Source organism: Astatotilapia calliptera, chromosome 14 (assembly GCF_900246225.1).
Source record: "Astatotilapia calliptera chromosome 14, fAstCal1.2, whole genome shotgun sequence".
NCBI lineage: Eukaryota > Metazoa > Chordata > Actinopteri > Cichliformes > Cichlidae > Astatotilapia > Astatotilapia calliptera.
Window position 1 is genome coordinate 27600002 of NC_039315.1, and position 16628 is coordinate 27616629.

General features: G+C 39.1%; 1 protein-coding gene across 3 annotated transcripts in view; it reads right to left on the bottom strand.

Annotated features, from left to right (window-relative positions):
• Nucleotides 1–16628, bottom strand: part of arap1 (ArfGAP with RhoGAP domain, ankyrin repeat and PH domain 1) — a 65590-nt gene that overhangs the window by 35776 nt on the left and 13186 nt on the right. For all 3 annotated transcript variants that reach the window (XM_026191464.1, XM_026191466.1, XM_026191465.1), the window contains 10 exons: nucleotides 15313–16401; nucleotides 9702–9871; nucleotides 5027–5115; nucleotides 4852–4934; nucleotides 4108–4248; nucleotides 3906–3975; nucleotides 2581–2701; nucleotides 2236–2420; nucleotides 1943–2049; nucleotides 528–727 (listed from right to left, as the gene is read on the bottom strand). In XM_026191464.1, the coding sequence (XP_026047249.1) occupies nucleotides 528–727; nucleotides 1943–2049; nucleotides 2236–2420; nucleotides 2581–2701; nucleotides 3906–3975; nucleotides 4108–4248; nucleotides 4852–4934; nucleotides 5027–5115; nucleotides 9702–9871; nucleotides 15313–16319 (2173 nt within the window). In that variant the 5' untranslated portion in view covers nucleotides 16320–16401. The remainder of the gene's footprint in view (nucleotides 1–527; nucleotides 728–1942; nucleotides 2050–2235; nucleotides 2421–2580; nucleotides 2702–3905; nucleotides 3976–4107; nucleotides 4249–4851; nucleotides 4935–5026; nucleotides 5116–9701; nucleotides 9872–15312; nucleotides 16402–16628) is intronic.

Below are 16628 nucleotides of genomic sequence, written 5' to 3' on the forward strand. Positions count from 1 at the left end.
CAAAATCGGAGGTGACCGCAGAGAAGCTACAAGTCCTAAAGTACGGCTGCCTCACACTGATTATCAGAAGCACACATAATTCGGCCAAGAGTTTAAAGGTGGGTAGTAGAAGTGGGTGACATAGCCTGACATTTATATCATGATTCTTTAAATTATAATATTAATATTTCCTGTGATTAAAAAAAAACAAAAAAAAACATGCCCTTTAATAATGGCCCAAAAAAGTATTTTTTAGGAAATGATATGAGTGAAAAACAGAAGTGAACTCTGACCACTAACATCTAAATAGTCCCTGAGAACAACTGAACATTTGTCCTAAACTGGAGTGTTTTCCTAAAGAACTTCCTGAAATATCACATCTATGACAACTGATGGCCACGACAAAACAAAGTCACAATGCCTCTTGTGCTGGAAGCCACATGTTAATTCTGATACTCAGCAACTAAAAGTCAAAATGCTGCTAAACACAAAGTATTCACACTGACAGCCCAAAGCACCGCACAAAAACAAAATCAGAACACACAAACCTGCGCATTGTTTGCACACCACCACACACAAATTGATGGCGGCCCACTCCGGCTTCGGTGCTTCACAGTCGGCGCACAGACTGTTGCTAGACTCCGCCCAGATCCGCTCAGCCACCTCGCTGTTAGACAATGCCTCACCTATCGCGTCTCGCATAGCATTCACCCACTGCTCTCTCATCTGCTCTGACTCTGCGATGAAGCTGCGGAGAGAGGCAAGCATATGGACGAGTGTTAACGCTGACATGAAGGTGAGAAATGACGCTTAGATCGCTGTTGTTACGCTAAATATACTCAAGACCTGGAAACCACATAAACTCACAGAGGCAGACAAGCTTCCTCTTTTCACCCTGTCTGCTGCATGCTCAGTTTATCTTCCCTTAAATTAGTAATACATATAAATATACTTTACAGAAATAAATTGAGTAATTATTTCCTGCCCTGAAATATTTCTGGATGTTACATGGGAACAAAAGCACAAAACCACAGATACAGTACTTTAAATACAGTAAAAACACTAAATACGGTACTTTAAAATACAAATCATAACATTAGCTTAACAATTTAAATAAAAAGTTGAATCATGAATTTCAGAATAATTCAGTATCAGCTGTATTAGTATACAACTAAATAAATTGAGTTAAATCAACAAAAATACAGATAACTGCCATTTATTTGGGTTTTGGAAATGTAATGGAAAATCTGAGCACTGGCAAAGAATTACATTTTTGTCCAGATCTGAATCATTGTCTTTTCTTATTACTAATTTCTTTCATTTACATTGCTGATGTAGACATAATGAGAGAGAAAAAAAACTCCTCCTTTTATTTTTAAACATTTCTAAATCTTCAACCTTTCTTATTATTACCAGGTCTGAATGAAAATGACTCTTTCACATATGTTTACAGTCAAGAGACTCAGAGCCAGTACACTAGTCCACAGAAACACACATTTCCCCATCCTGTCATGCTGAGACCCTGCACTACAGGCGCAGGCTGTGAACTGTCAGCCAAAAGACCACACACCACATGCACTCATGCACAAACATATCCCCTGCACTTCTTCGCACAAAAACACGCGCACACACACAGTCACACAAAAGACTTTTCACATTCTTGAAAGACGACCAGCTGAGGATTGAGGGACTGTGGGAGAGTTCTCACTAAAACAATATGACCTTGTAACCCAGCAACTCAACTGAAGAGCAACTCAGATGCTGATAATGAGGAATGATCATCGTCTCTAAACTGTCTAATTAGCATATCCCACAGTTGATCTCACATAAACAGTTTTATATAAATATTATATTATATATTTATATAAACCCAACTACTTAATTACTGCAATAAGAGGTGTGATAGTCACACAAACATGGGAAAGGTGTGAGAGCAGATTTCATTTCTGTGTGCATGCAATACCTAAATATGCGATAAGGTGTGGTGAGATCAAAGCTTCGACGATCTGAGACCTTAATGTTTCCTACATTCATCTCAATAGACGTGATACCCAATCCAATACGATAGTCCTGTAAGAAATGGAAGATAAAATGTAAATTACACTGTTCCAACAAATCAAAAAAAACAAAAACAAACAAAAAAAACCCAAAAAAAAACCCATTTCTTATAATTCTAACAATCATTAAAGTAAAGAAAACAAAATGCAATTATCTTAAGTACAAATCTGTACACACAGCTGCACCCAGAGTTCTTACATCAATATTTTTGTAGAGGAAAACTTTATCTGAGGCAACAACTGTGTAAAGTTTGGAGCGTAACCCTTTTAGCTCCAAGTAGCCCTGATAGTCTGGGGCTAAAGGTGAGCCGGGGTTCATGACAGTGTGCCTTTGGCGCCCACTGGTGCAATCCTGCAGTACAGTCACCCATTCATTTCGTTCAGCTGCAATGAGAGCGCATAGGCATGTCAGATCAGACATGAACGTAGTAAAATCGGCACCCACAAATATATATATGAACTGAGTTAACTGCATATTTTGAGACATGGGAAATAACTGTCTGTACAAGTGTAAGCACATATATAGCTGGGTGAACAGACATACCTTCACTTTCAGCCCTAAAGATGAAGGTTCGATTGTTTGTAACAACTTCAAACTTCAGCTCCCCCACAGTGGTCACATTAGTGATGAAAGCTGTTGAGATGATCCCCTTAGAATACACGTCCTACAACACAAGATAGCACAACACACACTCAGCATCTCAGATTAGTGCTGCAGCTATCGATTACTTTAATGATCAGTTATTTCATCAATTAATCAAGCGATCAGTGAATTAAAAGCAATTTAAAATTAACCACTCATTGGTTTCCATATTAATTGCATTGTTTTAGGTCATTTAAATGCATATAACTTCATTGTATTTACGTACCATTAAAAGTCATATTTATTAAACAAAACATTTTCATAAATGCAAAAAAAAAAAAAACAACCCACAAACAACTAAAAACAAGTACATTGGTGTCAAATAACATAACATATACATGCACACTAAACTAAGGTATAAAAAAAGATGCCTTTGCTAAGCATTTGTGGAGGTTTCTCTGACATTAAGAGGAGTGTATCTAGTTAATGTGTGCGCATGTGTGACCCTTTAAAAGAGTTTGTGGTGGCTGTCACACAAAAGCGAGGACATCAACATTCTCAGAACTGAGGCTTGCCCTTTGCTTTGATGTAACGTTTCCTGCTGCAGAAGACAGATGTTCTGATGGTGCACAATAAATAATTAACGTTAATAATAATGTCAAACTTAACAGCACTGAGTCAGTGACACAATTTTAGTTACAGAATAAAATTAAAATCAAATTAAGATTTTATATTAATCCAAATCTGCAAAATAATGTAACTCACTTACACCCCATGCTCCTCTCGCCCCTGCCCATCAGCCTTAATAATGGCTCATCTGCATTTTTTACTTTAACTCCAGTAACTTTATTATCGCTTTTCACTGTAAAACAAACAGCAGTGCATGGGAGCATTTCCAAAGTTTGTTTTTCTTCAGGTTTGATGAAGGACTCTCATTACTGCTGTTCTGTTACGAGTCTTTTTCTTTTTTTAAACTGGAAGCTGCTTGGCCTTAATATTGTCATACTTTTTATTTTCACGAGTGCTCCGAGACACGTTTCTAGTGCAGGCCTATTTTTAGTGGTAAATGTGGGTGAAAAGGTCACATTTACATAGTAACAGCTGAAGAGTTTTATAATAAAGCTATTCGCATTACTCGAAGAATCATTGCAGCCCTAAAAATGATCAATACCTATTTAGTATGTCAACAGTATATCCTGGACAGAGTCATACACAAAAACAGCGCTTCCGTTCTGTGCTTGTGTCTGAACACATCACTGAGTTTCTGGATGCATTTGTTTTGTTACCTTGTCAGTGTCAAAGTATCTCAGGTAGTCAGCATCTAGCTTTACCCATCGTCTCTGGTAGTAAATAGCCCTGTGGATGAGGACAGACAGAACACCGAATAAAAAAGCAAATATCGCTGCCCTGTGTTTGTTTTTTAATTCAATCAAATATTTGTGTAATATATATTCTCTGATTTTTTTTTAAGCATCATCATTATTATACCCCTGAGGTGGATTCTTGTCCAGCCAACCCATCTTGATGACAGCAGAAAGCTGAGAGGTGTCTTCTTTCATGGTGGAAGCCAAAACACCAGTGTGTGGTAAGTAGAAACTGCCTTGCTGGCTGTGGAGACTCCCTTCATACCTATACGTGTGTGCGCACACACAGACACACGCAAACAGAAAAGGAAAAAGAAAGAAACATCACACAAACTTCATAAGCAATTACATTTTTCATCAAAGTTTAAATCAGACAAGTTGTGCAAAAGTTTTGACAAAGCTAACTGTGTAACAATATAATTTTATAATATAATTACACAAAAGAGGTGAAGATCAAAGATTAGATTTCTGCAGCACTGACAGTTTGACAATATGTTGTGCAATAAAATGAAAGTAAATTGAAACAAAGTAAATACAGCAGCATGTCTCAAATTAACTTACACAAACACTGCAATAAATGGACTGGTACTTATATAGTGCATTTCTATTCTAACTCAACACCCAAAGCGCCTTGTGTAACATTCACACAAACACTCTCAGGGTTCAGTAATAAGGATATTTCAACATGCAGACTGGAGTAGCTGTGGAATCGATCACTGACCAATTAGTAAAATTGGTGGATCAATACTCTACCTCCCAAGTTACAGCCATTCAGAATAATCAGCAACCAAAGGGAAACAAAACCCTGCAAACAGTGTGCTTGTATTTCAGTTTCTGAGGTTTGCATTTGTGTTGTTTTATGACTCACTCATAATCGTCGAGCACTCCATCGTCACTGCAAAGGGAACTCGGCCGCTTCTTTGTGTAATTTGGCACTTGCAGGGACATATCCTATTGGAGGAAACGGGAATGATTCACAGGATATGGCAAGAAGAAAGAAAGAGCCGAAAAGCCTGGGAGTGGTCCGATTAACAATTTCTTACCCTCTCTGGTGGGTTCATTCGATGACCAGCGGGACCAAACAAGTCTGGCTCCTCGTAGTCATTTGAATTTTCGTTGACCGTAGCCAACACTGAACAGGAAGAGAAAAGGAAAACAAATCAAGATTAAGCTAAAGTCTGGAGCAGGTTTTGCAGAACCTGAGAAACTCTGGAAACATGATATAAGGCAAGGCAAAAAGTGAGTCACACTAGTAAAACTGGATTATGTGGATATGAATTTGTAGTAATTTTGGCTGTGTCAATGTTTGTAAGCGCAAACAGACTGAATTAATAGTGAGTGAGTTTTAATGGATATGCACCAGTTTGTGTCGTCTTTCTCTCCCCTTAAAACTGGATTTTCAGGTTGAGCATCTACTATTAAGCAGAGCCGTATTACCACTGAAACATTATACAATATTGAGGTGAAACTGTTGCAGAAGATGAAATTCTGTGGTACATTAAAACTGAAGGCAGTGGTTTGCAAATCGTTAACACACCACATGTAAAATAAAAATCAATCAACTGTTAAAACTAAGATTTTTTTAATGATATGCTTGCTTTGAATTTGAGACCAGTGACATGTTTAGAAAAAGTGAGGACAGGCCCATGCTAAACACTGTGTTGCAGTACATGTTTTTTTTTTTTTAAACCACAAACAGTAAAGTGTGAAGTGAACAACTGCTGTAGTTTTAAAAAAATATCGCTGAGCATAAATGGTTCACATGCATGCCACCCATGCTGTGTACTCCTACTTTACTGATAAAAATCTCTCTTCTCATTTTGATTGGTCATACCAGACTCAATGGGCATTTTTTGCAACTGAAAAACAAATCCAATGGCAATCATAAACAGGACACAGTTTAGCCTTAAAGTAAGTTTGGAGAACAGACAGCTATAGCTGAACACTCTTTGCGGTTCACCTCTGCAAATTCAAATCAGTGAACTGGAACTCTCAACCACGCTCATGCTGCTGTCACCTTCAGTACTTCGAGGCCTCTTTTCTTGTATTGTTTGTTTATACTTGATCAAATATTTTCAGAGGGCTGCAACCAGTCCAGTTTAACACATAAGCTCCTCCCCTACATAACCATGTAATTATAATACTTGGAAAATGTGGCACTCTCTTGCCAAAACCAATAAGACCTTTTGTGAAAATGGCATTACCTGTTTGACAGGCGATGTTGCTGCAAAGGGTTTAGATATTATGCAACAGAAATGGTTCACAGACATGTAAGCTACCCATACTGTGTGCTCTTGTGCTATAACAATACAGTTGATGGGCCATCTTCTGCCTTAAGCACTCTTTTTCTCTGTGTGGTAGAATTTTAAATTGCTTATGTGAATTCAGTGACAAACTGCATTCACTTTGTTAATGAACTGACACCTGGTCCCTAAGATGAGGCTGTTATTCTGAAATATTTCTCCAGATACTCTCTGTGATGAAAACCACTCTACCTTTGCTCATACAAGACTCACCCTCTATAATGTAATCTCTCTAGATCAATAGAAATACCAATTATATGTGAGATTTTACACAAAGTATTTTTTTTAATTAATCAATTAATTTGTTGCATTTTGTCAAACTTTTTTATAATCAGTTGCTGACATTAAGTTCAAAATTAAATACAATGACATGTTGTCTTTGTATGATTTTCAATCAAATCTAATCCTATTGTGATTTCCATAGAACTGCATATTTCTTGTTTTGTGGACACTGGGTTTAAATGATTAAATATACAGCCAACATGACTGGATACAGCCTTTTTATACATGGTAATCATCTTTTCATAAAAAAAAGAAAAGATGAATACCAGAGTGTTAGTGAGAAGAGGTTTTTTCTTAAAATGGAAAACCAGGTTGGTTAAATTGGCTGGTGCCACCAAGGCAAAGACAAGTGAGCTCCCTGAAAGCCTGCCTCAGGTATGCTTTTATCAACACCTGACTAGGTGTGGCCAATTAGCACCAGCTGAACACACTGAGGAGATTAGAGGCTGCAGAGGGACGTAACAACCAACTTGTTGCCAATCAACAAATCTAATTTTAAAACACTCTAGGCAAACAGGAGGAGCAGGTAGGATATCTTCAACTTTTACCTACAAATGTATATTATGATAGTGTCATATTGAAATAGCTGTAGGATGATTTATAGAAAATATTTTAATAAACTCACCTGCTTTGGAGGTCCCTCACACAGTTAAAATAAGCTATTTGAAGTTATCTGACACGTTTGCTATCACAAAAAATGCTTTGATGAGGAAGCCCTATAATTTTAATCTACCGGCTAACATGTGACAATATACATGCTTGTGAATGATATTCAATAACTCTGTATGCATGAAATTAAAGCCCAAAACACTGAAGCCTGACGGTCACACTAGGATGAAGCTGCTGCTTTGTCTAACTCACTACACAGTTCACCGCACAGAAGCAGGAGAAAGAGCTGTGGCGAGCAGACTGTATAATTAGTTGACCTCACAGCAGAGCTAAGGTTTAAAAAAGAGGAAGCAGTCTCTCATGGAAGAACACAGAATGACTTCAAATTCATCTTCATAAAACGAAAGTAAAAAAATCTTTATTAGTGGTTTTCTGACTTTCTCTCTTTTAAAAAATGTACTGTCTGGATAAAAATCTTGAGCCACCTCTTATTTATTTACACTTTGCTTCTAAGCAGGGCTGGACTGGGACAAAAAAAAAAATCAGCCCAGGCATTTTGACTAGAGACCAGCCCACCAGGTATTATAGGAAAAGCCATAAAGCCCTTTAATGAAAACAAATGCTGCTGTGACAGTGATGTACACCATCTCGCTGGTATTAATATATCAATCGAATAAACTTAAACCTACGCCATCCTATTCCTCCCTATTCTAGTATTCTAAACAGCATTTAGCAGAAATATTGAACAACCTAACTAATAGGTTGTAGAAAAAAAAAAAGGAAACCACCCCCACCCTCTGCCTCATGATGCTTAATTGACATAATCAACTTTAATTTAATGTATGTGTAAAACAAATGCACAGAAACCAATTATTTTTCTACAATAATTAAATAGATTCAACATCTTTCTTCAACAGAATTGCAGACTGCACAGATGGTACCTTCCCAAAGAAAAAAGTACTATAACTTACTAGGTTGTATATTAGACTTAATATTTACTACGTACAATAATGGGTTTCTATACATTTTAGTTAAACTTTAGTTGTAAGATTCAGGTAATTTTTTTTATTAAAAACTAGATATTTGAAATGAGAATAAGAAAGAAAAGTATTTCTTTGTGCCCCCCTCTCCCTGTTAATGCCCTACCTGGCCCCCTGGCAACACTTTGCTAGATCGACCCCTGCACAGTTACCAGCTATCAGCTACAAAGGATCCTGGTGTTATTTATCTCAGTTCATAACTTCCCTTCAACTCATTCATGTCACCTAAAAGGTAAACCTGTTTCTCCATCACCTGTTCAGCTCTGATGATTCAGTAAGGACATCACCTGGTTTCATCTTCATGTTTCCCTCTCACCAGATATACAAACCGACATCATGACCAGCAGCTTTTACAGCTGTGGGTGAACAACAGAGATGGGACTTGTGACAGAAAAGCTGATCATTGATCAGTTTCATGATTGAAGTAGCAACAGGAGAGGGAGGGGGAGAGAATGAGAGAAGAAGAGACAAACTGCGGGACAAACTGTGTTCCTTGTCAGCTCAATACGGAACTTAAAGTTCGACCTCGTCGGCTGTAATCTATCCAGCCCAGAGTCGATCATAACCAATTAGCCAATCCAACACCTTTCATTGTTTATATCGTTACAAAAAACCCCCAAACAAAACAAACAACAAAACATCGGCCCATACAAACGGAAAATCACCATCGGCCCAGTATGTCCGATGGCCAGTCCAGCTATGCCTCTAAGAAATAGAGCGATGAATCTAATTTTGAAATTTTTGCTGGAATGATCATAAATGGGTATATAGAGGAGGTTGGGTTGTAGAGAGGTACAACAGTGAATGTCTACAGCCATTGGTAAAAGACAGAGGAGGATCTGTCATGTGCTGTTGAGCATCATAAACACAAGATATTAATGGAATCTGGAAAATGTCTAATTAGCAGCAACTTAATTTTTCAGCATCACAATGATCCCAAACACACTGCTGATGCAGTAAAAGCACACATGCACAAGAAAAAACACACAGTGGAACACTATAAGTCACGGATTGGTCTCCTCAGAGCCTGGCCCTGAACATTATTGAAGCACTGTCATCTTGACAGAGAATGGAACAAAATGCAGCCAACAAAGAAGAAGAGCTTTCAATGTCTTTCAACAAGCCTAAAGAACTATTCCTGAAGACTACTTAAAGAAATGACAAGAAATTTCACCCAAGAGAGTTCAGGCTGTGCTGAAGAATAAAGGTGATCATACCAAACACTGACTTTCAAGCTAGTTAGAACTCTATAAACTCTGTTTTGGCTTATTTTCAAGGTATGTTGGCACACTTTTTATTAAATCACTGCACCTATTTCCCATTTTTGTGAAAAAAATATAAGGAAGTGAGGACAATGCAAGACTAGAGACAGTACTGTAGGTTCTGTATTTTTTAAATCTACCACAGCGATTGTTGTAATTAAGGGATGAAACACACAAAAAAATAAAATAAAAAATGGAACATAAGCTGATTATATTACTTACTATACTCGCTGGGAGGTTGGGGAATTCTCCTAGCAGGCAGAGCTGGCTGTATATCAAGTTGAGTCAACTGTTGTGGGCTTTCTTGAGTTTTAGGTGGCCTGATGCGAGGTGGTATCTCTGGAGTTTGTTCTCTGAGCGTGTCATCCGTGCCTGTCTTGGTGGGAGATGGGCTGGAGGACAGAGAAAAATAGGGCAGGTCAAAAGAGGTTTGGAGGGGTGGGGATGAGTCCTTGGAAGCCATGGTGTTCTCAGATCGGGTAAAAATTCCAAGCAGGCGGCTGATTTTATTCATCTTCTTTCTTTCTATATAAACTATATATATAGTTTATAGAAACATATATAAAAACTATTATAGTTTATATAGTTAGACACCCCTTCCTCTCTAACTCTTTTCTCACTCAATAGTAAAAACTGAAGTGTCCTTGTGAGATCTGACTCCAGGCACAAAAATTTGCTGGTGACAAAGCTGTGCAGAGCTTTTTTCCCTAAAGTTATAATTCTCGAAGAACTCCATAAAGTAACTTTTAAAAAATAAAAAATGAAAAATAAGGATCCATCTGGTAACCTCATTTAGTACAAATTAGGGACTGCTGCTCTGAAACCCAAGTATTCCACAGTTGTAGTAAAACTAATCCCAGACACTGAAACATGTGTTCCTTTGCTCTCCTCTTGACAAGTCTAGTTTTTTACTCGCACTTCTGGTTTAAAGAGCAAGCCTAAGCCTGCCTCACATAAGTGATGCCACCTTATTGTAAACCCACGCTGCCTGTGTATACTCAAGAAACTCAAACACACAGAAATATATCTTACGTGTGCCACACATATGCTGAGGTCATACATTCTGGTGTTTAACACTGCTCATCATATCAGTTTTTGTCATTTTCAGAATGCACTGTGCACCTGGCACAGCACATCTGCCCTTCTTAACAGTTTTGTTTTGATAAAACACAAGGTAGGGCCTTTTTGCCAGTAAGTGGCACACCAGGAAGAGAAAAAACAGGCTCATCTTCTTTCCCTCCCCATCAACTTTAACCATCAATTGTTTGGTAATCCCATTGAAGTGTGGTTAAATTATGTGAGCTGAGTCAAAACATTCAATGGGGGCAAGCATGATTTTTTTAAGCGAATGACAAAAAGGAAATTCCCTATGTCAAGACCACAGATGTCTTCTTAATGGGTGGGCTGTTTCACCCACAAATATGGAATTTGTTAGTGAAAATGCAGGTACACGTGCATGTTCTGAATGTTCAAATGCAAAGTCAACATTTTCCTAAGGACTGCAACCCACTGCTTGTTATAGATATTATAATTTGATCAACTAATAGAATTAATAAAATTGATAAATAGAAACTAAACTAGATATTTTCAAATACAAAACTATAATAACTCTGATGATCACATACATACATAGAATGCATTGCCATATGTGCATATAGTGATGCTCATAATACAGTTATGGGGTGGGGTGTATCAAAGTTATGAGGTCAGGCTGAGTGTCCGACATACATTTTGGATTTCTCACGCTTAATCCCAACAGGATGTATAATCCATCTATAAAAGAGGTCAACCTCCAGAGCTGACAAATGAAGCCGACATGGAAGTGTTAAATCTCCCTCTAGGTGCTACTTGAGGCTGGCTCCAAACCATATAAAACTTGGAAATACGTTTCAGGTTGGAAGAATGAAGCCAATGCATAAGTGCCTAAAAACCTGGAGTCTATCTAAAGGACACGTTTGCTTTTCCCCTGACAGACAGTGATAGAAGTCTATGGGAAAACAGCTTTCTGGCTTTATCTCTTTCAACACTGTCCTACTGCGTTTATCTGCTCAGGCCGTCATTTTGGGTCATACTGACTAAAATATCAAGTCAGTTTTAAAACACTTGGTGGCACCGTGCTTCAAAATGGGGGAATATCAGTAGCACGAAAATGCATGCTGACACCAAACTGTCACTGTCAGAGCCGCCCTTCCTCTCTCTCATCCACTTAAACCAGGGGTGGATGGAACTTGACTGCATGCTGAGGTGGCAAACCCCAACCCTACTCAAGTAAATTTACAGTGTAAGTGTTTGGGAAAAATGTACTTCTAAAAGTACTTTTATTGCACCATGGTCATTCTCTCTGCTGTAACATGAATCAAAGGGTTGAACTGCCACCACAGCATGCAGTCAACTGTTGCTAATGACCTAATAATTTTATTTAGGTGTGTTACAACAGGGACACATGTAAAAGTTTCAAGACACTGCCCCTCGAGGACTGGAGTTTGACACCCACGACTTAAGCCAGAGTCTGATTTTAAAAAGCTTCAAAATGTAGAGTCCAAAACCAGTGGCTAATGTCATGGTGGCTAGGTCCATCTTTTACACCATATATGGTTCTACCACAGACTCACTAATTGCACAAAGGCAAAATATTTCCACAAAGAAACCTGAGAAATATCTCTCAAAGACAGCGAAAGATTGCAAACGCCATCGATAAGCGTGAACACCGACACCATTATAGTTTTGCCCTCTTGTATAGACAACCTCACTTGAACGACAGCCCTATTAACACTATCACGTATGATATCTAGATCTAACACAAACTCACCCTCATTGTGAACACTACCAAGCAGTACTTTACTTCCCTCACTGAGCCCTTTCAACTGCATGATAACTGATACTAGCTGAAATATCATCTTGTTCTGCACCAAAGATGCACAAGATACACGCATGCTCAGACCTGATATTACGGGAAATTACACACACTGATTCATTAAACACTGTCACAGATCATGTTCGATTTACTCATGCAATTGTTTTTTTAAATGCCAAACATACACATTCCTAAATAGTATGTCAGTTATGCGGCCTTAAGAGTTAGTCATGAATGCACACCAAGCCAAAGATTGCAAAATGAACGCATTAACCGAACAGCGCATGTACGTCACTTTGTGCTGATGGTAAGTCAGGAGTGAACATGCACATCTGGTTTCTGTCTATCCAGTATTGTGAAAGTTCCTCTTTATTCCTCATATTTTTTTTATGTGTTTGGATTTCGTTCTCATAAAAACGATCAGTGAGATGAAACATGAAGACCGCAAAACAAATCTTCAGATTATTAGCTCACAAATATTAGCTCTGTATGAGAGGGGAAATCACCTTTACTTCATAAAAAATAAATAAATACACTCTGAAAGTGTCACAAACACCCCCTAATATTACTGTTTACTGGCTCCCATTAAAAGTCAGACAGTTGAGCATTCAACACTGACATGTTGTGAAAAACCACCAAGTCAAATTGCCCTTGGGCTGAATGAACACAGGAATTGAGTGCTTATTAGGTATGATCACTCTTCTAACATCTGCATTAGCTGAGCTGTTGACTTAAAAAAAAATACCATTCATGTATCATTTATGTAGGAAGCAGTGCCTGTGGACAAATTAGTACACACTTCATGCACTTGGCAGCAGGTTCAAAGTAGAATTTTATCAAGTAACTAGACTCATACTAAACATTCAACTTTAAAGACTGTATACAAGAACTATCTTTGAAATTATTAAAATACCTCAGTTCAAAAAAACCCCAGAAAAAAACATGCAAAAGCCTCACAATGACGGGAAACTGCCTTATTGACACAGTTCCTCCTTTTTCTCAGAGGAAGAGTGCTGAGAGGGGTTTTGCTAGCTTGGATTCTATATTTAACGACTCGGCTAGCTCACATATGACAGTTGGCTGAAGAAACAACGACTGCTCCTTTGTCCTCCCACACTGCATAGCTCTTAACTTATTTAGGCATTGCAGAATTATTCTTGTGACAAAAATGACTACAGTGCAGTTTAAGTCGTGGTGCTGACACTAAGCTAACATATGTGTTAACAGCACAGTTACTGTGGTCTTTAATGCAAGCTAGACTTAGCATTTCAGATACTTCATAGCTTATGTCTGAAGAAAACAGTTACTATGTCACTTTTGAAAGTGAAAAACAGCAAAGCTAAGAACATAGTTTTTGTCTTAGAAATACACCTGACCTGCGTGTCAGCTAAACATGCCATGAATGCCTCTCCAGAATACCATCTTAAACTTGCCTTACTTGATTTCTTGAAAGACATACAGATAACATAACAGTAGTTTGAGTTTCCAAAGCACATCTATCGCCCCAGGACAAGAGAAGGGTCTCATCCAGTATCACTGCAATTGTAACCAGCCTTATTCTTGTGAAGGTAAAACAAATTCATGGAGTAGGTGCAACAGAAGTGTCACTAACATCACCAACACAGCAGAAAAGATGAAGCAAACTATAGAAAAGAAAAAGGAAGGCTTGCTTGTTTTGAAACCCACAGCAAGAAGAGTGTCGACGGGGGAAAGAGAGAGTGAATGCTAAAAATAAGCATAGACAGGATACAGATATGATTTATATAAATGTTACCTGTCCTGACATGCTCAAAAGGATTCCTCTTCCATGATGATACAAACACAAACTCTTCACAAACTCTTCACAAAGCAGGAGGAAACTAGTTAACCAAAAGGGGGAGGAGGCAATGCAGCAACAACAGTGTGTGAATATTCAAGGCTACAAAAACTCAGACAGTAGTTCCTGGTAATGCATCACAGTGTAGCTGTGCTCTCTGCCTTTAATCCTCACCGTCTTTCCCCTCCATGTCTGTCACAGTGTTTTTTTACTGCTTATGTGCCCTCAACCGTGGCTTCCTCCCTGTAAAAGCCAGTTTCCTTTTTAAACATACTTGTATTGCTCATAATAAATGTGCTATTAAATGTACTGGAGTCAAAGCTTTGGTTTCCTTTCATTAAAGCAATACAGAAAAAAGGGAGAAAAAAAAGCTGTACAGCCGGTGTGATTTCAGAAGGATTTACACAAACTGAGATATAACATATTACTGCCAAAGTATCATCAGTGAAAGCAGCTGAAAATTCTGCTGCTTAAGGGGAAATGTGTGGCCTTCAGTGTGCTAATTGGAAATTCACACTTTTGCAAACACATCAATGTAAAAATGACTATGAAGAAACTGCCAAACAACACTCCCTGCGCAAAACTTTAACTCATAAGGGCAGAAACGCTTACCACAGAACCTTTGAAAAAAACAAACACTAACCAGAAAGGGCTCAGTAGTAAGTTAAGAGCAACTTTAAAATAGACTACAGTTTCACACAGGGGTTGCAGTTTGTTCAGATGAAGCCTTGTCGACGTATTTCCGTATTCAGAAGGCCACAGAACTTTGTCCAGTCAAGTGTGCTGCGACCCTTCAGTTTCAGGAAGTGTCTAATTTTACTTTCAGGAAGTGTTCAAAAGTCCCCAGTAACATTTTGTGTGTCATCATGGTAAAGTACACAAGAGATGCACTTTTCAAGCTTGGCCTGTAGATGGCGCCACAATCCACTGGTAACATTTGAGAGGGTTTTTGATCACTTATCAAAACACATAGTTAACAGTGGTAATACAGATAATGGTGGTGAGAGCATGTGTGTTTATGTTTGTGAGGGAGACAGCTAGCAAGCGCTAGCCTGTGGGATTTATCATATTTTTAGGCTCATCTTTTTTTACCTGTAATAAACTCAGTGGTTAATGTGCATCTTTTTGCAAAATGAGGCATCTGCATTCAAATGGAGCCTTACCTGTGAGTTCTGGGAGACTGAACAGGAAACCGTTGAGGGATTGGTGGGGGGCCTTTAGATGCTATTCCTGCCTTTGGAGGAAGAGGTGGAATACTTCTACTGCAAGGGGAGTGGATGGGAGAAACAGGTGAAGATTTTCTTCCTCCATCGACAGTTAGGTATTGGGCATTCGGCTGAATGGCTAATGTCTGAGGCCTATTTGCAGTAGAAGGGAGGTCTGGAGGGTGGGATGGTGGTTGGGGGGGTGTAAATGTGGAACTGGGGGACACAGATCGGCATTGTAAAGCTGGAGCCCTGACCTCTCGTCTTTCCAGTTTAGGGGAGCCAGAGGTTTGAACAGGGGGTAAGGTGAAGGGCTGTGGAGGGCAGTTTGGTGTGCTTCGGGGGGGAACAGGGGGCAAAGAAGTGTCCAAAGCTGGAGGGGGGCTAGGGTCCAAGTTGTCTGGAGTAGTAGAGCGAAACTTAGTCCTTTCTTTTGGCACAGGTTTCTTCCTCTCTCTATCTATCCCTCCATCCCTCTCTTTCTCCCCGTCATTTCTAGGTACCATCTGTCTTTTCCCAGGAACTGGCTTCTCTCCTTCACCGCTGCTCTCCTGCATTCTGGATACTTGTCTTTCTCTGGGGACTGGCGTTTCTCGTTTCCTAGGTGTAGGTCTCAAAGTCTCTCCATCTTGCTTCACATTGTCCTGAAGGAGAGATTTTTCACATGGTGGGACAGGCAATGGTCTATCTCCCCCCAGAAATTCAGCTTGTCCCATTTCCTCTGATCTCTCAAACGGTCCGATGGTGTGAGCGTCATGATTCCCATGTGTTTTGTTCAGACTTGCCAAGATGCGCCTCTGGTGACCTGGCAGGGTGATACCAATGCATTCCAGTTGCTCTGGTGTGAGGCTGCGACATTGTTGTAATGTTGCATATCCGGCACTCTGAAATGCATCGGAATACTGCTCCAGGCGAAGTACGCCCAGCCACTCCCCCACATTGGCACAGGATTCAGACTGAGACATTGCTGATGTGTTTGTATGTGCTGCTCGTGAGAGTCCACGGAGAAAATGCAGACCTTAATGCATCAGATCATGGTTACACAACCTGCAGAAGAGACAGAACAAGGAGACGTGTCAATGTATCCCATCAAGGAACAAGCAAAAATTAAAACAAAAACTCTCCAAAGCAATGACATTTTTTTAAATGATTTCCTGAAAACCTTGTTTTAGTTTGTGGTTTGTGTTATTTTAGTTTGTCTGTGTGTGTCATGCAAGTATGAATGCGGCAAATCCTGTCTCGGGAAATATGTCAGCCTGAATTAATATGTGTGG